Source organism: Lentinus tigrinus (assembly GCF_003813185.1).
Source record: "Lentinus tigrinus ALCF2SS1-7 unplaced genomic scaffold L226scaffold_33, whole genome shotgun sequence".
In the NCBI taxonomy this organism is placed as follows: Eukaryota; Fungi; Basidiomycota; class Agaricomycetes; order Polyporales; family Polyporaceae; genus Lentinus; species Lentinus tigrinus.
This window is the reverse complement of record NW_027137942.1, coordinates 206807-226188: the sequence shown is the minus strand read 5'-3', so window position 1 is coordinate 226188 and position 19382 is coordinate 206807. Positions and strand designations below refer to the sequence as shown.

At 56.0% G+C, this 19382-nt stretch overlaps 7 protein-coding genes across 7 annotated transcripts; 4 read left to right on the top strand and 3 right to left on the bottom strand.

Annotated features, from left to right (window-relative positions):
* Positions 1 to 126: 126 nt before the first annotated feature.
* L226DRAFT_538549 (uncharacterized protein) lies at positions 127 to 2597 on the bottom strand. Its single transcript, XM_067681520.1, has 5 exons — positions 2220 to 2597; positions 1682 to 2166; positions 1249 to 1618; positions 297 to 1194; positions 127 to 238 (listed from the first exon to the last, which is right to left on the bottom strand). The coding sequence occupies exons 1-5, from the start codon at positions 2364 to 2366 to the stop codon at positions 186 to 188; spliced, it is 1953 nt and encodes a 650-aa protein (XP_067531514.1). The 5' UTR covers positions 2367 to 2597; the 3' UTR covers positions 127 to 185.
* An 838-nt stretch (positions 2598 to 3435) lies between these two features.
* L226DRAFT_218436 (uncharacterized protein) lies at positions 3436 to 5081 on the top strand. The gene is made up of 3 exons (XM_067672976.1): positions 3436 to 3526; positions 3697 to 3860; positions 4362 to 5081. Exons 2-3 carry the CDS (start codon positions 3780 to 3782, stop codon positions 4995 to 4997), a joined length of 717 nt encoding a protein of 238 aa, XP_067531513.1. The 5' UTR covers positions 3436 to 3526; positions 3697 to 3779; the 3' UTR covers positions 4998 to 5081.
* Positions 5082 to 6337: 1256 nt separating this feature from the next.
* Positions 6338 to 7359, top strand: L226DRAFT_218351 (uncharacterized protein). Its single transcript, XM_067672975.1, has 3 exons — positions 6338 to 6422; positions 6496 to 6794; positions 6867 to 7359. The coding sequence occupies exons 2-3, from the start codon at positions 6651 to 6653 to the stop codon at positions 7203 to 7205; spliced, it is 483 nt and encodes a 160-aa protein (XP_067531512.1). The 5' UTR covers positions 6338 to 6422; positions 6496 to 6650; the 3' UTR covers positions 7206 to 7359.
* Positions 7360 to 8311: 952 nt separating this feature from the next.
* On the bottom strand, positions 8312 to 9992 carry L226DRAFT_218306 (uncharacterized protein). Its single transcript, XM_067672974.1, has one exon. The coding sequence runs from the start codon at positions 9753 to 9755 to the stop codon at positions 8421 to 8423; it is 1335 nt and encodes a 444-aa protein (XP_067531511.1). The 5' UTR covers positions 9756 to 9992; the 3' UTR covers positions 8312 to 8420.
* A 675-nt stretch (positions 9993 to 10667) lies between these two features.
* L226DRAFT_538544 (uncharacterized protein) lies at positions 10668 to 12209 on the top strand (the record flags this gene model as incomplete). The annotated part of the gene is given in 4 exon segments (XM_067681519.1): positions 10668 to 11445; positions 11507 to 11776; positions 11837 to 12030; positions 12050 to 12209. Coding segments are annotated over 4 exon segments (1402 nt in total), but the record flags the coding sequence as incomplete, so codon positions are not given.
* Positions 12210 to 12674: 465 nt separating this feature from the next.
* Positions 12675 to 14524, bottom strand: L226DRAFT_218218 (uncharacterized protein). Its single transcript, XM_067672973.1, has 9 exons — positions 14403 to 14524; positions 14321 to 14333; positions 14206 to 14260; positions 14104 to 14154; positions 13906 to 14049; positions 13753 to 13838; positions 13509 to 13682; positions 13286 to 13440; positions 12675 to 13171 (listed from the first exon to the last, which is right to left on the bottom strand). Exons 1-9 carry the CDS (start codon positions 14441 to 14443, stop codon positions 12796 to 12798), a joined length of 1095 nt encoding a protein of 364 aa, XP_067531509.1. The 5' UTR covers positions 14444 to 14524; the 3' UTR covers positions 12675 to 12795.
* A 2784-nt stretch (positions 14525 to 17308) lies between these two features.
* On the top strand, positions 17309 to 17803 carry L226DRAFT_574384 (uncharacterized protein; the record flags this gene model as incomplete). The annotated part of the gene is made up of 3 exons (XM_067685028.1): positions 17309 to 17483; positions 17576 to 17617; positions 17670 to 17803. The coding sequence occupies 3 exons, from the start codon at positions 17309 to 17311 to the stop codon at positions 17801 to 17803; spliced, it is 351 nt and encodes a 116-aa protein (XP_067531508.1).
* Between the last annotated feature and the right edge of the window lie 1579 nt (positions 17804 to 19382).

Sequence of the window (19382 nt, the reverse complement as noted above, 5' to 3'; positions counted from 1 at the left end):
TGTGAGGTCGTTTGTATGCTTGCAATATCGGTACTTGATGGGCTTGTAGCGGAGGCCATGGACTTGTAACACCACTGTTCGGACGAATTCTACCACTGTATCACATTGTATCAGTCTCGGAAACATGCTGGACTACTATCATACACTCTTCAGTTCTTGATCCATATGAGAAGGTTGAAAACATGTTATGGGGAGGCCGCCGCCGCAGAACTACCAGGCACACCGTTCCTCTCCGTATCTACATAACATATATCAAAGTCAGCTTGGACACAGCAAGCGCAAGCGACAAGAAATACCCTGCGGCGGCGCGTCAGCAAAGTCAAACACACTGAGCGTATGCATGCCCTCCTCGGCCACGATCAGCCTCCCGACGCTCTCCTCCCACGCGAACGCAACAACGCGCTTTCCCAGCTCGCCCGGTCCCTTGCCTCCATTACCAGCACGAGCACCGAAGCGCGGGGCCTCAAGCCGGGAGCCCGGCGGGGGCCACCTAACAAAGTCATCGAGGATATACCGTTCCGCCTCCCACCCCCGGTCGATGAACGGGCGCACTTCCGTGATGTACGGCGCCGCGTCGCGGTCGTCCGGGCTCGAGAGGCACACGAGCGGGCGCGTCGCAGCGGGGATGATGCGAATGACGCCGTTGGGTTGGTACATCGGGCACCGGGAGACGCACCGGCTGGACTTGAGCGTGTGCAGGTAGACGGTCTGTCTCTTAGGAGTGATGCGAGACCCCCCGTCGGGCGTGTGCGCGTCCCGTGAGGGCGCGGGCGAGTGCGAGACGAGGCGCCGCGCTTCGAAGGTGATGCGGACGATGTGTTCGGGGTCCCTGGAGGAGCGGGCGTACACGCAGATGGGCAGGGGCGGGTCTGGTGGGAAGCGAGCACGCAGGTAGGGCGCATATGGGCCCCGCTTGGGCATGGAGGTCAGTTGAGCAGGATGTATGTAGGGTGGGAATTCGGGGACGTAGATGTGCGTGAGGTCGCCGCCAATGTACCTGCTGTCTTCGGTATGACAGGTCAGTGGAAGCTGTTGCTGGCTTGTTCTTTCGAAGGGGCTGCAGCGCAGTGCGGCGTAGACCTCGAAGAGGTACACGGGGTGGCGGGACCGCGGCGGGGGCTGCGTGGCAACTTCACGCACGACGAACACTGTATACTCCTGCGGGACTAACTGTATAGTCTTGATCGTGTGCGGCTGGTGATACAGGGTGAGCGATGACATACATCATATAAGCGAAGGCTTGCTCACTAATTGTGCGTAGTTCGGGGAGTCAATGCACGTGAGCGTGGCAGTATCAAATCCGCTGCCCAAGAGCCTCCTGAACACGATCTCATTCGTGCCCTTCACGACGAGGAAGTGGGGGTCACCGAACAGCACCCCAAGCACGGGGCAGGAGAGGACCTCTCCCTGAGTGGCGATCTTCGTGAGATGATTGTATGCCTTTGGGAGCTTCTCCATCTCAGCACGGTGTTGTGACGTGCCGTACGGGTAGGGGATGTCGACGTAGCGTTGCAGGTTCTCGAGCGGGAGATAGCCGGCGGTGCATTGATAACGAAATTCGGCCTCGATCTTGTAGTATGTGCTGAGCTGGCTTGCGCGCGGGATCAGACCGAGGTCGCTGTGGGGTAAGCACTATGAACATCGATATGTGACGAGTAGACAGGGAAAGGGACGAACTCACGCGGCTTCGAGGTCATTCTTGAACAAGTAATTCCGCTGCAGATACACGAGAACAATACTGTTCACGCCATTCAGCGACATATACTTGGCTTGAATATCGTACGCCTTCGACTCGGTCGGGATGGCGACGACCATCTTCGGCGCACCCTTGACATCCAAGTCCCACACGATGAGCGAGCATTGCTGATCGCCGCGGTCGCAGGCGGAGGTGATGAGGTGGCTGCCGCCCGGGAGCAAAGTCATGTCGAGGATGTGGTAGTCGGCCGTGTCAAAGTTCCACTCACGGAACACCTTCGGGTGCGGAGACTGCCAGTTGCGCATGATGGAGCGGGCACGTACGAGGATGCGCTCCATTTCCGATACAGACATGCAGTCGATCGTGTTTCGCGAGGTCGGAGGCAGTATTGGGATGGGGATGTCGGTGCGCCGAAGAAGTGCTCTCCAGAGAGCAGCATCTTTGGTGACTTGGTAGTAGAGCTTGCTGACCTGCATACAGAGTCGTGTTAGCGAAACGTCGGAAGAGGTCACACGGAACAGACCCTGCGCAGACCAAAAACGTCGGCCACATCAAGAAGACTGAAGATGTCGAGGAGGATTGCGTTAGGTAACCGATCGAGGGAGTCCTTCCGAGGACCTCCGCCGAGGAACCTGTGGGTGATACTGAACAGCTGAGAGAGCAGAGTCATCATGGGCCAGGCACGCGTGAAGAGAGCAGCCCGTGAATAGAGGAAGAGCAGTGAACCGGCGATGGAGACGAGAACGAGAGCTAGAAGATGATATTACAGGTCCGTAGTTGCTGGGGGCTTACTATGTCGGAAGACATTATATTCACCCGCGTACTCGGAAGCAGCAACACGAAGTGGATACCTTGTTCGTGGCATTGTATGCACGCTCATGGCAACGTTCAGCACCTGTTGCGAAGGTACCAGCTACGCGATGTCCCCCCCAAAAAGGACGGTGACTTCGACATTCGAGTACGTTTATTATGTAGTCCAAGAAAGTATCAAACGAGAAAGACATGCTGCTTGGTCGTGAAGGATGGCATAGTTCCTCTTCGAGTATGTCTTGTACGTCGTCCATTGTCGAGAATACAAGGAGTACACCTCGGCGCATCTAGCTGAATATCTCTCCGCGAAAATCGATACGCGCTGACTGGATTGCGGTGCTTGGCTGGAGTCGACAAGATGCGGGATGGAGCTTGGAGGTGGAAGGACGAAACACTGGCAGGCTGCAGAGGACTCGGCTGGACTCGGCCCGGGGCTTGGTCATTTCCCACGGTCAAGCGTCTGCAACATTGCAGCCTTTCAAGTCCTCTTTCTCTCCTCCTTCTTCCTCTTCCTCTTCCTTCTTCGTGCTCCCTCGTCCAGTACCACTCTCTCACAGGGCTATGGCTATTTCCCCGACGCGGATCGACTTCGTACGCTTACCAAAATGCATGCCTTATATACTGATGGGGCATGTCCAACGTAGCGGTCATCGATCTTAACTCGAAGTCCTCCTCGCATTCGGTACGTCTTGTGCGTGTTCATTATTCAACGGGATTGTTCGGTGGACTCATCTCCTCTTAATGGGACCATCTCCTACCTCTCCATGGCCATCCGGATTCGAAAGACAGGAAGAAGTGGTGAGTGGCTCAGCTTGTTTTCTAGATGCCACTCGTCTTGCAGACGATACTCTATCCCTGGGTTCATGGAAATCCCTCCAGGCGTCCGGAGTAGAGATGACCTATGAGTCCCTCTGAGAAAGCTCCGCAAGATATCCGCATATCACCACCTCATCGTCGCCGACCTGCGAGAGAGCTCCTACCGTTAGGTTCGCGAGAAGGCATAGAGATGGTGGCATGATGGTCAGTATGGACTGCAATCAGAGTATCTGCACCGCGCCCAGAGCGGCATGACGCCTACGTAGACGTCTGTCTCTTGCTCGAGCATGAGGGGCCCCTTTGTCATGTCTCTTCGGCGTGCTCTACATCTTACATCGTTGGGCATGGTACGCCGGGCTAATGCGACTCAACAGATTGTCTTTGATTCTTGCGGGTCACGACATCATATGTCTCTACCGGTCGTGCAACTCCTGTGACGCCGTGAGGCAGGACCCAGATGCGAACGCGGGCACTCCAAGCCGTTATCCACCTGAAGTCGGCTCGATATTGCCTGCACGGTGGATGCCTCCGATATCATGTGAGTACCATCCGATACTACTAGTGTGGTGCCCCTCCGTGCGTCACTTTGGCCACGGAGCAACCCATGAGCACCAGCATTGAAGTAACGCCCTATCGCTCAACCCGCGAACGTCCCTGGGACGTTCAGGGCAGAGGTTGGCCCCCCTCTGTGATGGCTACTCGAGACACCCACAGGCCTCTTGTGCACCCCGCGGCATGCAACCGCGTGTCGGGTGTGTAGCGTGGTCCTCTCGTCACTCACGGGAGAGCTCGGATGATTCGTTCGAGCACAAGGCAGCAGAGTGCTGCGGCATGATATGTGGCGTGCTGGTCTCGTCTATGACCCAGAGCAATGAGATGTTGCGCCCGCGCGATTCGCGCCTGCGGGGCCCCTCGCAGTACGTCTTCTTGTATCCGGGTCGTTGAGTATGAGGGGCGTTCCTCTTTTGGTGTTCCGTTGGGTTGTGACATTGTTCTTGGTTGGTGTGGCGTGGTGCGTGTGACTGATGCCTCCTTCTAGGTGTGTCTAGTTCGGCGTTTCGACGTCGGAAGTGAACCAAGGTGCCCTGCGTTCCTGGCAGCCTTCAGTCTTCCGTGTATCTCGCTTGATCACCATCCTTCTCCTCTACCATGGTGCCTCAGGCGACGTTCAAAGCTTGCGATCATGAACACCTGCTCTCGCTCTATCACCCTGGCGAAGTCGTCAACTTCAAGCACTGAAGGCTACTCGTGCCGCAGCTCATCCGTACGCGTGCAAGCGTGCTCGCACGTGCATGTCTACATGCTCCCGGTCCCAATCACTACCCCAAGTTTCGCACGCAATGGCCGATTTCGCCTCTGCTTTCACATCTCCACCATCCCGCGCCTCATACATCGACGCAAAGCACTTCCCAAGCCCCGACTGCACTTTCGCTTCGAATCTCCGAGCCTGAGAGCCCGTCGCTACAGTGTATCTGACGTGTCCGGACACAGTTATTATTCGCTCTCGTCGCTCCGCAGGCCCGCCTCTCGGAAAGTATTGATGACGTCGATCATGTCCCTCGCTATCTCCACAACTCATCTCAGTCGGACTCTCCCAGAGGCCAGCGCATTACGGTTCCCATTCGGAGTAGGGCTCGGTACTCGAAGCGCAATCTACGAAGCAGAAGCCCGCTGATAGAAGTGGTGGAGCTCCGTCCCTTGGTTTCTGATTCCACATGCGCGTCGGACTTCAGGACCGACTCCCTACGATAGCGTCGCGGTCACCATCTCAAGATGCGCGGGCTCTGCTATCGTGAACCAAGCCCTGCATATGGTTTGTTCTGTTGAGTTCCGAGGCGTACATCAATAAAATGAAAGGTTCCAGTGTCCCGTCTTTTGGTATCTTGGGCCTTGCCTGCGCGTCCTGTGCGGCTGGCTGTGGCACCTCAGCATGCACGCCAAGCAGTCGCAGTCGCCCGGGCACAGCTCCGGGGCAGCAGCAGCAATGAGGCCCGTCCCACGATTCTCCCAGCAACGCACCCTCATCAGTCAACGTCCAACCTGCAACCCGAAGCCTGCTTGATGCAGGCGTGGAAGAAACGGCATGACATGGCCGCCTTCGCAGGACCGCCGTACAGTTAACACGCCGTATCACGGTCAGGTGCTGTTGGTGATGAAGCCGTCGTACCGTGAGCCCTAGCGTGTACTGACTGAGCTTGCTCGCGGACACGTCGGATGCGTAAAAACTGCAACCCGGGGATGGAAGCGGGATTATTGTGGCCAGTTATTGTCTTACCTCCGCCTCCGAGTCTGAACGTTCAACCTGGTACGTCGCCGCCCTTGACATATTGTCTTTCTGCCTCATGTTGTGGCCATTCATCATGCCGACGACGAGCAGTGGGAGGCGTTTTGTAAGTGCAACGGCGGTGGCGGCCGCAGCAGGCGCTCCGCATTCCGGTGCGCGTTCCGACGTTTCCGACGTTGGCCGTTCCTTCATCTCGTCCAGGCAACTCGAGTCTTCTCTGACGATCGATCTGTTCATAGACTCGACACGGCTTTCGTAACATCAACTGTCTCGTGCTCAAGCTGGCCAAGACGCCGACTCCGACACGGTCGCGTGCTGACCGGGCTCTTGCTCTGCGTTCGAATCTCTGCCTAGCCATATGCGCCAACTTCGACGTCGCGCAGTGACTAGGCCCTTGGACGACTATGAATCCATACCTGTCATGACAGAACATGTCAAGAAGGCAAGCTTCTATGTCCGCGAGCTCGTCCGCGCTCCGACGCCCAGCGGGCCAACGTGCAATTCATGGTCCGGCTCAGCGGCCGCAGCCCCGCCAGGTCGAGGGTCCGAACCTAAGCATCCAGCCTCGAATCGAAGCAGAGCTATATGTCAACGCGAAGCTCATCTAACGCAAGGTTTGGTTTCATAATGAAGTGATGGTGAGTACGCTCTAGACCCGTCCCTGCAGTACTGATGTCCGTGTCGTTCCCTTGCAGAAGTACCGCAGTATAGAGAAGTCGGCACTCGGGCCATGTCGAGTCTCGAGCTCCACTATTCTATGGCACCTTTCTCCCTTGTCGGCGAACACGAACACCTGCTAGCGACCGGTGTCCGAACGTGCGTATTCTAGTCTGAGGTCACCTGCTCCCATCCACGAGCGTTCCTCGCGGTACTCACGCCATCCCAATAGACTCGTCCATGTTCCTCACACCCGCATCATGAACAGCTCGTCAGCTGCCGCACCGATCGCCCAGCACCCGCGTCTCTGTGAAGTGGCAGTCACATCTCCCGACAATCTCGAACCTGTCTCACTCTTAATGGCTTCAAGGACAGACCAGAGCCCTGATGCGGACCGAGCTCCTGCCTCCCTCTCTCTCCTGCCGCACGTTTCCCTTGGCACTTCGCCGAAGGTCATCGCTTCCTTGTTCCGCGTGGCGTAGCGCGGATGTGACGTCGATGCGCAGGACCGATCGCCAAGCTTCGCGAGCGGTGAGTGTTGCGTCGTCGGAGTTGTCCGACTGTGTCAAGTTCAGCACAGATGAGGCTGACTTCCTACTTCAGAATTCCGAGCTCTCCGGCGCTGTCGTCGTTGGACATGTGCACTTCCTTCGGTTCATTGGATCACCGATGCGCACATGTGTCGAAGCGTTCCTCGGTTTATTGATCGCGAAACATCTGGGCCCCGCCGTCTCTCCAACTGAAGTGCAGCTGAACTCCGGTGGAGCACGAAGCTTCTACTCAGGTACGCGAGACGCATGCTTGGCGGCGCCGCCACCGAGGACCGATCTTTGGCGCAGTTCAACCTGCCCTCCGCTTCGCGCTCATGGCAACTCATGTTCGCCCTATGGACGCTGGAACATAAGACCTTGGAGCCTCATCGATGTGACGTACAGATGCTGAATAGTGTCTGCAGCTTCGTTCCCGAATCCCGACAAAACCAACAGCACCGATGTACGAGTACATACGGACCGCGAGAGTACTAAGGACCCAACCAGCTCGCACCGTCTCACGACCTATCATTCGGAGCTTGACGACGTCCGCCTGTGTCAAGATGTCTATACGAGACAGCTTCTCAGGAGACGGAGGGCTTCTCATTCGCACGAGCCGCATGCACGGCGCACTCTTCCGCATCGGTCATTGTGCCTCCCCGCACTGCAGTAGACGGAAGTGTCGGCTGCCCCGCGTCTCGACTTCAGTGTGCTACGCTCATGGAGGGTGAACCTATCGTGACACGTTGCGGACCAGCCGTATCGACTCTCGAGGACCTGCCTATGCTATTGGGGAGGACCTGTGCGCCCACTCGGATGTGCAGGGCGCGTCTCTGCGTCTGCATCTTTATACACGATGTACGTGTCTCTATTATTATGAGACGCTTGTGTCTTCTGGCCATCCCTGAACGTTGACAGCGAACGCGCACGGTTTCAGTCGAGACACAAGTCGGACTCGCACTCTCCTGCATGTCAGAGTCCGGGATCGCACGTAACGCCAGCCGCAGTACAGCACATAGCTTGAACTCGCACTCGCTTCCTTCCTTCTCAGCGGTGTCGAGAACTAAGGACGAAGTGCGAGAAATGGGGACAACCCATGCGGCCTGCCTTTCTTCCTCTGCCTGGTGACAACACGCAGCATACGCAAGCTGTCCACGCAGGGCGCTCCATGCGACCAACCTATGCACCCCAACCCGCCACCTCTCGCTGGGTTATATCCTCACCAATACCTCATTTATCTTCGTTCTTGTTCACTTTCTTCCTCGCACGCTTGCGTCTGCACTCGATACTGTACTGCGTCCCACTCCCCGCCGCTTCTTCACTGCACAATTCCTACCTCGCACACGCTCTCCAGACCTGTAGAGCTCCGAGAACAGTCTCGACGTGTCCCACAATGCCGCTAGCGTGAACACCGAGCGTCGCCTTCGCATGACGACCATACAGTTATCCCGTCATATCGCGGTCAGGTACGTTGGTGGTGAAGCGTTGCACACTCTTGATACTGGGTTTCGATCGCTTCGAGGATTCGAGTATAGATAGAGGGTGAAAACCATGAGGTACACATACATTGTAACCATCTGAAGCGCTGTGATACAATCATCGTGATATTGGAAATCCTGTCCGACTTTCAAGTAGGACTCGCAGACGTAGAGGCAACGGCAAGCTTTCGCCGCCACGTCTGCTCCTGGAAACGGATGACGTGGAAGTGTCTCAACAAGACATCGAAATGCACCCAGCCCTGCACAATCTCCGGCCAATCTCCCTCTTCCTCGAAGCTACGGGAGACATCGTGCAGATGGGGGAATATCGCCGAGAGCAGGGTGGCAGCCTTCTCCGGGTTCCTCGGAGGTCCTGAGAACATTCCGACGTACAGCCGTGTTAAGGCGGAGTTCTCGGGGAGGACATATGGAAGACGCGGTTCCGGACTCGGGCTCCTGTGGAAGACACGGTCGGGGTCCATATCGCGCCCTAGCCGTAGCATCGCACTTGACGGCGGAACGGAAGAATGAGTGACTTGTGCGTCCGGCGTGCCCTTGGAACTGTCGATAGCGAGATTAATGGTGTGCAGCCGCGGGCAGCGCAGTGCGAGTGGGACCAAGCCGTGCAAAGTTGCCTTGGGCTCTACCCACAATGAACGCACTTGAACGTCAGGCCCTTCCTCTTCGTCTGCCACCCTTACTTCTCTCCCATCCCTCACTACAGTTTTGTACTGGTACAACACCGCCTGGCACAAGTTGAGACACTCGAGGTTGGGCCATGCGCGCGACATTGCGTCTAGCGTTGCATCGTCTACGGTGATTGCGGTGAAGCCGATTATCTCGAGCTTCGTGAGAGCAGGTAGCTTGAGGAGGGGAGGAATAAAGTCGGACATGTTACGCGGGAGCTGCAGTGGGGAGATGAAAAACGACAGTTGCCGGAGGGTGTCGTAGGACGGGTGCTCAGCGACGGCGGTGAAGACTTGCTGGAGATCCTCGTCGGACACCCTCGAACTTTCTTCGTAATGACGAACGACTGGGAGGGCGCAATTCACCCTGAAGACCTCCAGGTACGGGGCGAATACCGCCTCGAGGACCGTGGCCGCTACTGCGAAGTGGCATGTGTTCAGGTGCAGTTGCTTGAGTGCACGGAATACGGGTAGATGGCCGCGAGGTTTCCGAAAAGATGTCTCGACTGAAAGGCTGAGCCCCTGGAGGCGCGGGAGGGCACCGAGCTCAGCAATGGCAGACGTGGACGTTTCGATATCGGGGATGCGTAGCTCTCGAAGGTGCACAAGCTCAAGCAGCCCGAACTGGCTGAATGAGACGCACTTCATCAATGGCTGTGCTTGTGGGTTGCAATCGAGCACCAAGACCTGAAGATTTGGCGCGTGCTTCGCGAAGTACCCGACATATACCGGGAAGTCGTAGGTCGGGTTGACCAGGGTTAGCCAGAGGTGGGTGAGCGTGGTAGAGAAGAAGCGCATCGTGTAGTTTGTGCAGCGCTGGAAATAGCAGTCCTCGAATAGCAGGGATTTCAAACGCGGAGCGAGTGGACGGGGGCCGTAGAGGGCGAGTAGAGAAAGTGTGTCCCGGGAAACGGTGGGTAAGGAGCTTGAATAAGGAGATTCCGTGGAACTCTGATAGCGAATTTGCCTGACTAAGGCGGAGTACTTCTTCCACTGGACGAAGTCTTCCGGTATGGGCACGCGAGAGAAGCGCTGTTCAAGTCGCATGTCCGCATGGTCAATCACTCGATAGCCGACTATTCACGACGAGAACCATTGAGTACGTACCAGAACGGCACGTTGCTTATCCTCCCCAGAGTTTTCCAACTTCCCTTCGTCTTTTTGGTGTTCCAAGATGCACAGATCGGCAGGGAGCGTGTAGAAAAGAGGGACGATGGTGTGCAGAACACACCACAGCACCGACATAGCCGGGTCGTAAAGATCACGACATGTCGTCGCCAGGCTTAGCAGGCTGTTACTGTCTGCCATATAGACGTCCCTTCTCTCGTGTTTGTCCGAGATGAACATGCACACGTTGCGGAGGCAATCCTCTGGAAAGTCGAGTATGCCCCGGGCCATAGCCATTATTTCCAGTGAAGGCGGCTTCGAATCCAGTCGGGGAAATTATAAATTGACGGGATAGAGTGCGCAGAAGTTGCGTAAGCAGTGGTAGGAGGTGATCTGTATGGTGGTTGGTGGTGGTCCTCACCCAAACCACCGATGTTGAGTCCGAGTTAGCCGAACTTCCAATTTGGGAAGCCGAACTGCATAGTACCACGTGCCTTCAACCGTGTCGTGACTGCGCGCTGGCGCTCGGTGTTCCTCCTCTCCTCTTCGTGAGTTGCTCTGTAACGCACTCGGTTCTGATATATATGTTCTCTGTTCTTTGAGATGGCCACTGACCCTGACCACCTAGCTTTCTTTCTGAGTGGAACTCACGTAGGAATCAAGGCCTACACCAGACATCCAAACCCAAGACCAGAAGATCGTCGCATTCATCGCGCTACTCCGGTCATCGATAGCTTGGCCCGCCTCCTTGTCGACGAGGAAAACGGACAAGTGTTCGCCCTCTCCATCCTCCCGCCATCCCACACGCAGCAGTTCACTCGGGTCATCGTTTCGGCGAACAAGAGCGTCCCCGACAAGGCCCTGGCACACGTTGTCTACCTGCTTGAATCTTTCTACGATGTTCGACAATCGGGGCGAAAACTCCTACGGAGTGGGGACTCCCCGGGCCCATGTCCCAAAGTTACCATCCCCTATCTCATTCCCCGCGATACCGACGATCCTATTCTGTCCAATTTGGTGGGTATCGAAGCTACAATCTATCGCTACTCGTGGTTCAAGATGCGCAAACGCCTCACCAAGTCCCTTCGCCACGTTGCCTTCGAGCGAGTTTGCGATGCGGTCACGGCTCCCGTTGATGCGAACCGACAGGCATTGTCGCAGGCGCTGGAGGACGGGGAACTTCAGCTGCAAAACCCCATGCTGCAAGGGGACGTCGGACTGCTTCGAAAGCTCATCGCTAAGCTTGACAAGCAGCTAGCTGGACCACCATCCTCGGACGAAGCTGTCCATGATGTCCGATGGACTTTGGCAGGACTCGCCAGCGTGGTCGAATCCTTACCTAAGGAGTCGAACCTTTTTGGTGCGTTCAGCACAATCCACAGTAAGTTCACGTTCTACCTGTATCAGGATGGGTCTGACGTCTCTTCCTCGCAGCGCGAGAGGGCAACGTGTGGACTTCGCGCACTGGATGGACAAGGTCCTCTCTACTCACAAGGACTTCGGCCAGCTCGTCAAGATCGCCAGCTCCCGGACCTTGGAGGATATCCTAACCAGCACTGTCTTGGCTTCGAAGACCACACCGGACCCTCTACCCGCCGAAGTCCCTGTAACCGCAGACACTCTCCGCAGAGCTTTGGATTCCGCGGACGTTTCCGAGCAGGCACTGGAGGACTTTCTGACGAAGAAATTCAAGAGTACGAAGGGTCAAACAGGTACGTTGTGAATCCCTCGAAACCGTTCACCAATTCACTCATGGTATGCGCCACTGTCAGTCGACATTGATGGTCGCATTCACTGCGAATGTGCCGTTCTCGTGGAGCTCGACAAGCAATGGCGCGCTGGCGAAGCCATCATCCATTTCATCGGCATGTCCAAGCTCTCCTGCTCGCTCTGCGCCTACTACTTCGACGCGTACTGCGAAGCGACCTCCCAAAACATCAGGACGCAGGGTAGTCGCGACGAAATGGTGCCCTGGCACGCTCGAGGACGAGACGGACGATGAGGCAGTGCGGAAGAACTTGTGCGAGCGGCTGAAGGCCCTGCTCGTCGACAAAGTGCGAGCTTACGAGGCGCGGGTCTCACCCTCTTCGCAAAGCACCACGGCCGCTGATGATGGGTTCCTTCCGGTGAAGCGTATGTCGTTAGGTACGTTTCCTTCGTTGGAGTTCATTTTTCACGCAGCTCATCCACCTTCCCTTTCTAGATGAAATAAGGGCTCTTGTAGAATAATGCTTGCTGTTGTAAAGTGTTGCGTCCCGTCGTCAGTGGAGTCGAAGGGACCCCGGAGCGTCGGCACTCCACCGCGGGATGCCTTAGACTCAGTTACACGGCGTCCATCGAGCATGTCATCGCCGTCGAGATGGCAGGAGAGGCCGGAATTGCGGATTACGATGCTGATTCACTTCTCCGAGTCGCAGCCTGTCCACATGCTGAGGCGGTTTCCGCGCCGAGATGCTGTCATAGTTGGCAGTGTAACCTTGCCGACTTGATGTGCTCTTTCCCATGGCTTTAACTGCGTGCGGTTGTCGAGCGGCTCGCCCCTCATTTCGACCGACAAGCTGTTAGCGCTGCCTTGGAGTTTTTGTATCGCTCTGCACATCAGAACGCCGCTTGGGCGAGTTGTAGCTACACTGATCCTAACCCACTATATCATACACCCATCGCCCGTACTCCAGTACATACCCTTGGCTACAGTACACTGCCACGCAAAGATCCGCGTCGAACCCAAGTCCTACACGCCCGAAGCAAACGTCTCCGGGTCCTCAGAACTATAAGGAGCATGCTTCCTTGGCTCAGACTCAGAGTCATCATAGTCATAGTCCCTTTCCACGACCGTGGAGATCTCGCACTCCACGATCGGGGGAAGCCTCTTGAGCGAGAACTCCTGCGACTGGGGAGAACCGCCGCGGCGGGTGCCATCTGAGGTTCGGAGAGTGCGAGTCCTCCTGGCTCCGTCGGCCCGGGTGGCGTTCATGCTGGTGTTGAACCATATCTGGCCGCCGCTGGTGTGCAGGCCGCCGCTGCCTTCGAGCATGTTGCGCGTCTGGACGCGGCTGTTGAGGAGCATCATGAACGAGTTTGAGTAGAGCTTGCTCAGCACCAGTGCGCTTTGGAGTCCGAGGCAGAACGGGATGGGGGAGGTCCATGAGTTAACGTTATGTTAGTATGCAGTATGTGATTCGTCATGGGGGGAAGCATGCAGTAGTCGGACTGGTACTCACGGAGCGAAGTGGTAGTTGGTGAGCGGAAAGGAGAGGAACAAGGCGAGGTCGATGCAGTCTACCGTCGCTGTCATGGCACCACTCTCCAACGTCAGAGTGATAATGCGGGAGAGAATAGCGTCGGTGGAGCGTATTCCCTGCTTCTTTTGAGAGAGCTATCAGTTGCAAACACGCCATAAAAGGTTAGGAGTTGTGAACGGCTGAACAACTGAAGCAAACGCACGAAACATATCATACTGCACGCAATCAGGAGGTCGCAGACCAAGGTTCCAACTCTCCAGACAATCGTTGAACTCCTCGTTTGCGCCGTCGCCTCCTCGATGTTGACGTGAGCGAGACTGAGAAGGTGAGATATGACGCCACTGGCTATGGCGCCGGACGCTTGCATGAGCGAGACCTGTAGTATTCGATCGTGACGGTTGGCTCAAGAGGATAGATGAAAGAAACCGGAGGAAAGCAAGGCTCACCAGAACGATGAGAGCGCTCAGAATGATAATCTTGCCGCTCAGATGGTAGATCCGCCAGGCGTAGAAGCACTGGACCGCAGCCGATACTGCGACGTCCGAGACGTTAGCAACAGCGGTCCACAGCGATAGAGCATGGGACAACGAGGGGCTCACCGATGGCGCTGAAGACGGCAGTTAGCCACAACAACTGGCCTGCGTTTAGGGCGTCGATGTTACCCCACCCGGCGGCGAAATCTTCGTATGCATCGTGCGTCGATACAGCGACTTGAGCGCACTCGACAGCATAGAGCCCATACACTTGATAATGTTCAGCGATCGGTTGGATCGCACACAGTTAATCGGGAGACTTACCGAATGCCTTCAGTTTGAAGGAGTCGGCAGGGAAGGACTGTTGGTACACGACTGCAAGGCTTTACTCGGGAGCTGCACGCCGAGCGCCAAATAGAGACATACCAACTTGCAGGGTAAGCATTCCGAAGCAGCCGTAGTTGAAGAGATGGCCAAAAAGCTGGAAGTCATCCTTGAGCAATGCCATGTCGAACTCGAGAGCTGCATTCAAATCATATACCATAGGTGCAGTCCTGAGTCGATGGTGACGATGATCGGTTAGCGACTATCGCCCGACTTGACAGGTAAGATCTAGTACGTACAGAGCAGCGATATTGGTACCGGGAGGGAGAGAGGATGCCATCGTGGTCGAAGTAGCGGCTTGAATGGGGAGTGGAAAACTCGGAGAGTGTGCGCGTCCCGGTTAGGCTGTGAGTGGTGTGAGCGATCCTTATGACCACCCATAACTGCGCGCGTCTAGAGCGTGTGGGTTGAGTAATGCCTACACTGGCGCCGCTGTACGTGCGGCTGCAGAATCAAGGATCGTTACGTGGCCATTGTACCGCGCATGCTCTCGTGGAGTACAGCCAGGCAGTTCATCATGGTTCCTGTGCACTGTCGAAGATGTCGAATCGTCGAGTTTTAGCTTCTTGATCCGTAGCGCCTCGGCCTTTGCGGTGGCAAGATGGAGCTGGAGGGATGGCCGGCCAAGTTTGAGTTTTGGCTTGACAAGGCTGAACCTCAATATGCACGGAGTATCAGCGAGCCGGGGCGGCTTTCTCGAAGAACGCCGAGCACTTACGAAACCTGCGACTCGTGGTGGGCGGACACCGGCGGCGCGTTGTACGTGCAGCGGGGATGGCGACCGACTGATAGAATGCATCCTTAAAATCTGGAGTTGAGCCGTATCTTGCTCTGCACCTGATGTCGAACGAGAGATGTCGAAGGGTGGCTACAGCGACTCGGAGCACAAGGGCAGCGGATTCAAGGAGGCGCAGGACAACCTTCTTCCGGAAAGTTCCGACACAGCCGCTGCCGCATTGCCCGGGCTGTCAGTAAGCGCCTGCTGCTTGTACGCTGCTCGGACGATGATGATTGCGCGATCCGAACGCAGTTCCTTCCTCTTCTCCTCTGCACATTTTCGAGCAACTTCTAGGACACAGAACATTGGCCCAGCATACGTGCTCTAAGATGCTCCGGTGTGCAACGACTCCAGTACCCGCGAGTGCTCCATGCCGCACTCAGGCCGGCCGCCCAGGATGCTTCGTTGACAGCTCGCAGTCAAGGCTATGTTGACCGATACAACCGCGCTCCCACTAGTCGAACCTGTCCATCCATTCGACTACGGAGGTAAGCACAATTTACGCTTGAAGTTTAGGTCTGGTGAAGTATATTATGGGGAGATGCTTCGCCTCCACGAACTTGGAAGAATCATCGTCGCGCGCATTATTGTCTACGTCATGGACGAGCAATAACACTGGCCTTGACAGCATCTTCGCTCGCACAATAAAGTGCTGAGCTGAGTTGATATACTTGTTGTGTGACGTGACTATACCCTCCTCTTTCCAGGCTTCGAGATGACGGAGCTGTCCTGCCAGCTACACTGTCGTCGCAGCTTGCAGGGGATACCTGACGCGCGCCCGCCTTCAGTGTGCCGGCCGACAGCGCAAAGTAGAGGTCGCATATTGTCCAGAAGGATATCTCGAAACCCATGTCGAACCCATGTCAATCCAAATAGTGATAGTGCGGACGATGTCATCAAGGCTGTGCGCGCGGAATTTACTTACGCATCGTCAACAACACCGGACCTGGGAGTCGTGGGTGGTCTTTCTCTGCCCATATGACTTCGCGCGGCGCTCGACTTGAACTTTGCTGACATTTGATGCTGGAACAGGCAGGACCGAGACAAATCGACCACCTCTCGTCGTTCTGATCATCGGGCTAGCTCAGATGGCGTGGCACACGACCATGCCCATTTAGTCGGAGTCGTGCGTGTCTATGTCCTCCATCCCGAGCTTCCGAAAGAACTCTCATCTTCCCTTGCGAACAGCACCCGCCTTTCATGTCGAACCCTTCAGCGCTGACCGTACTCGGTCGATCAATCGCTTGCTACATCCTCACTGTCTGTCATTTGGACTGTTATACCGGCGGGACGCCTTCCACGGATCATAGGAGGCGCCGAGTCTGCCAACATAAACTGAGCGTCGCGACGAACATTGTCATGCCCACGCTCGTTCAAGTCGCCCTTCCCGCTCTGGTGCAAGAAGACGGTCGTGAACGTCCCAAATCAGATGGGCAGCATCTGCTCAGACGGTACCGGTACCGCATACATCGTACAAAATCACGAAGGCTGCACTGAATATGCTGGTGAGTGAATCGAATCTCATATAGTAGGCTCCGGTTGGTTGACGTGGCATGTTGCGACTTTTGCAGACATACATGCAGGCGAAGCATTACGACGACCGGTATGTGCATGGGGTGGCTCCAGACAGGTACGTCCGCACACCTTTTACTTCGTTCGAACCTGTATGGGAAGATTCTGACGTTGACGTTATGGCAACCTGACGCCTTGGCGGAACGCAGACTATCCAGCTGGTATCCTCAAGATCGTCGAACCGCTCGGTCCGGGGGACTCGGGCAAGTCCTCCAACTTCACGGAAGAGCAGTTGGAGAGCGTACCCGTCCATAGTCGTTGGAGTGCGGTACCCCCCGAATTATGAACGAGGCGGGACCAGGGATGCGGGTGAGTTTGGGGTCATTCGTACGTGCTCACATATCCTTGGCGTGTCTCGCTTCCGAGTCTCTGGCGTCCTCGACACTCTCCGCCCCCCTCGACTCCTTTCCCGCTGCGCACGCCGGAAGGTCTCGCAAATGGTGCTAGGCTGCAAGTCACACCTTACATTGTGCTACGGGGGGCTGTGGACACGGACGCTTGTAAAGTGTTCGACCATAATTTGAGACTTGTGCTCGACCTTCGTCTTGACCCCAACTGAACTGTTATACATGCTTGTCAGCGCAGTCATGAAATCTATGCCGAACTTTTACCATGATGTCAGAAACTACGCCCGACAACGAGCTGGACGAGTATACCTGCACCAGTGTAGGAGACCCCACCGCTAGAGCAACTCCTTAGGTGCCGGCGTAGCAGCATCGAAGTGACGCCTTCCTGGTGGTATTCCCACACACTGAAGACTCCCGCTATTTTTTTGCGCGCGGCCTGACCTTCAGCATGGACACGGATATCATGGTCCCCGTTGGGCCCGCGGTCGTTGGCCAGGTGCTCATCTCACTCGTCAGGAAGAGCAACAAATACCAACGCCTCAAGCTTCCTCGCCAGTATCGGGCACGGGATGGGTGTGATCTACACGTTCTGCTAGCTCGCGAAGACCCCTCTCAACATGCTCGTACGTCCCTCAACAGATCTTTGCGTCGCAATGCGACTGACAAAGAGGACCATGTAGACATACAAGCAGGTTCATCAGCGTCCTGACCTCAGGCCTCAGGATCAACCTCCTCCATCCCGGCTGGGTCCATACTGGTGAGGATCGTTCTCTGTTGTTTCGCAACCTGCGTCGCTGACTCACTGTTAGACATGGATGGTCCTGGTGCGCCGGTCACAATCACGGAGTGCATTGACGGTGTTACGGACGCCATTCGAGGGTCCTTGACCCATGCTTACAGTGGCGCGTATATTCGCTACAATGGGGAACGCCTTCCTTGGTGAGCAGCGTCGCGGTACGCTGGGATTAGTGTACATCCATGGAGCTGCCGCCGCTCTGAGTTGGAACGAGTGAAATGAGCGAGAGCAGGAGAATATTTGACTATGCGTGCGTGCAGCGTGAAACGGGTCATTGCTGCGTTCGTCACGAACGGAGACCTCACAGGAGAACTGTCTTGCGCTTCTGAACTCCAAGCATCGCCCCATTAGCAGATTCATGGAGGGAGAGAGCGAAGATACATACTACTGATAATATTCAAGCTGACTGGGACTTTCTGGATCAAACCACCACCACGCAGGCATCAAAGTTTCATTACACAACGACCGCTATCGAGAAGGCGAGACGAGCAGCATTCGCGCGAGAGTTCACTGCACGGAACTTGCAGGCTCTCGACGAGTTTTGAGAGACGTCGTCGATGCTGCGGTAAGTAGAGGCTACACCCGATATGATCATTCCCACGTTAGCCACATCTTCATCGTCGGCGCTTATCTATAATGCTCCTTGTTCGTGGGCCGTCCACCCTCATCTTCGCCGTCCAGCTCATCCGCTCCTCGGTGTCCCACATCGACACCTGTCGTACATTGGGATGTTGTCCTTCCTGAAGGCAAACCATACTCTGAGTACAGGCATCTATGAATCCTGGTAAGCCGTACAGTTTTTGTGGAGAGGGAGACACAGTGGCCCTATCGCCCGGTTCCCAAAGTACAGCTTGTATTTATACGAACGCGGGTTGCAGCAATATCTCAGGGCCTACGATTGTCAGCGGCCGACTCTAGGTCTTCGGGATAGTACGCTGGTGTGCGCACACCCGTACTTTGCTGCATATTGTCACTGGGCTCGTTGGGTTCTCTCTCCTCAATTCCTCTTCCTACCACTGATCTGAATCCATCGCAGTAGGGAAATCTTCTGAGCTCGGAGGGATTGGCGAAGCGGTCACCGTCGGCCCCTGCATCATGCGGTGAGTAGTTTACACGCGAGTCAGCAGTGTGGCTATCCCTATCGCTCAGGTCTGGGGTGTGCATAGTGCATGCTCGGAGAAGGAGGGTCGGCACCTCCTGCGATGCCGCGCAAGACCTGTCCTGTCAAGCAGTAGCGGATCGGTAGCTGCCGTGTCGACGGTGCGCTACCTTCGCTGCTCTGCCACGATCCTACGGATTGCTTGATAGCGTGTCACGTCTTCGCATCGCTTCTGATTTTCAGCGGCGGTGCTAAGGCAGTGACAGTAGTCCACCGATACAAATTTGAAGACACTTTTGTGGACGGTGATGACTATGGCAGGGGGCAGGCCGGATTCACTCTGCGGAGGATTTCGTGGCTGCCTCTTGTCTGCGCGGCCAGAGCCTGCTGGGAAGCAGTTCTCGCGCGCGCCGGCCTGTGCTTCGCCGGCACGGTCGTCTTGCGCTGCTCCGTCGCTGGAGTATGAGGGGCTTTTCAGCTTGATATCATTTGCTTTCACGTTTGCTATGTGGACAGCTTGCTGACACATACGTTGGAAATAGATGATTAGTCGCGTTACTGAAGAGCAGCGTACTCCAGGACTTCTTCGCTCACGGTGAGTGTACTGTGTGGTCCGGTTTCCGTCAA

What these genes read in the sequence shown, in the direction of transcription:
- L226DRAFT_218306 (XM_067672974.1), bottom strand. Translation starts at nt 9,755, where the DNA reads ATGCGCTTCTTCTCTACCACGCTCACCCACCTCTGGCTAACCCTGGTC.
- L226DRAFT_218351 (XM_067672975.1), top strand. Translation starts at nt 6,651, where the DNA reads ATGCGGACCGAGCTCCTGCCTCCCTCTCTCTCCTGCCGCACGTTTCCC. An exon ending in ATCGCCAAGCTTCGCGAGCG is followed by an intron (nt 6,795 to 6,866) that starts GTGAGTGTTGCG and finishes TTCCTACTTCAG; the next exon opens with AATTCCGAGCTCTCCGGCGC.
- L226DRAFT_538549 (XM_067681520.1), bottom strand. Translation starts at nt 2,366, where the DNA reads ATGACTCTGCTCTCTCAGCTGTTCAGTATCACCCACAGGTTCCTCGGC. An exon ending in ACGTTTTTGGTCTGCGCAGG is followed by an intron (nt 2,167 to 2,219) that starts GTCTGTTCCGTG and finishes CTCTGTATGCAG; the next exon opens with GTCAGCAAGCTCTACTACCA. An exon ending in TGCTGACGCGCCGCCGCAGG is followed by an intron (nt 239 to 296) that starts GTATTTCTTGTC and finishes TATGTTATGTAG; the next exon opens with ATACGGAGAGGAACGGTGTG.
- L226DRAFT_218436 (XM_067672976.1), top strand. Translation starts at nt 3,780, where the DNA reads ATGCGAACGCGGGCACTCCAAGCCGTTATCCACCTGAAGTCGGCTCGA. An exon ending in GTGGATGCCTCCGATATCAT is followed by an intron (nt 3,861 to 4,361) that starts GTGAGTACCATC and finishes GCCTCCTTCTAG; the next exon opens with GTGTGTCTAGTTCGGCGTTT.
- L226DRAFT_218218 (XM_067672973.1), bottom strand. Translation starts at nt 14,443, where the DNA reads ATGGCATCCTCTCTCCCTCCCGGTACCAATATCGCTGCTCT. An exon ending in CGTGCAGTATGATATGTTTC is followed by an intron (nt 13,441 to 13,508) that starts GTGCGTTTGCTT and finishes TGCAACTGATAG; the next exon opens with CTCTCTCAAAAGAAGCAGGG. An exon ending in ACCAACTACCACTTCGCTCC is followed by an intron (nt 13,172 to 13,285) that starts GTGAGTACCAGT and finishes CGGACTCCAAAG; the next exon opens with CGCACTGGTGCTGAGCAAGC.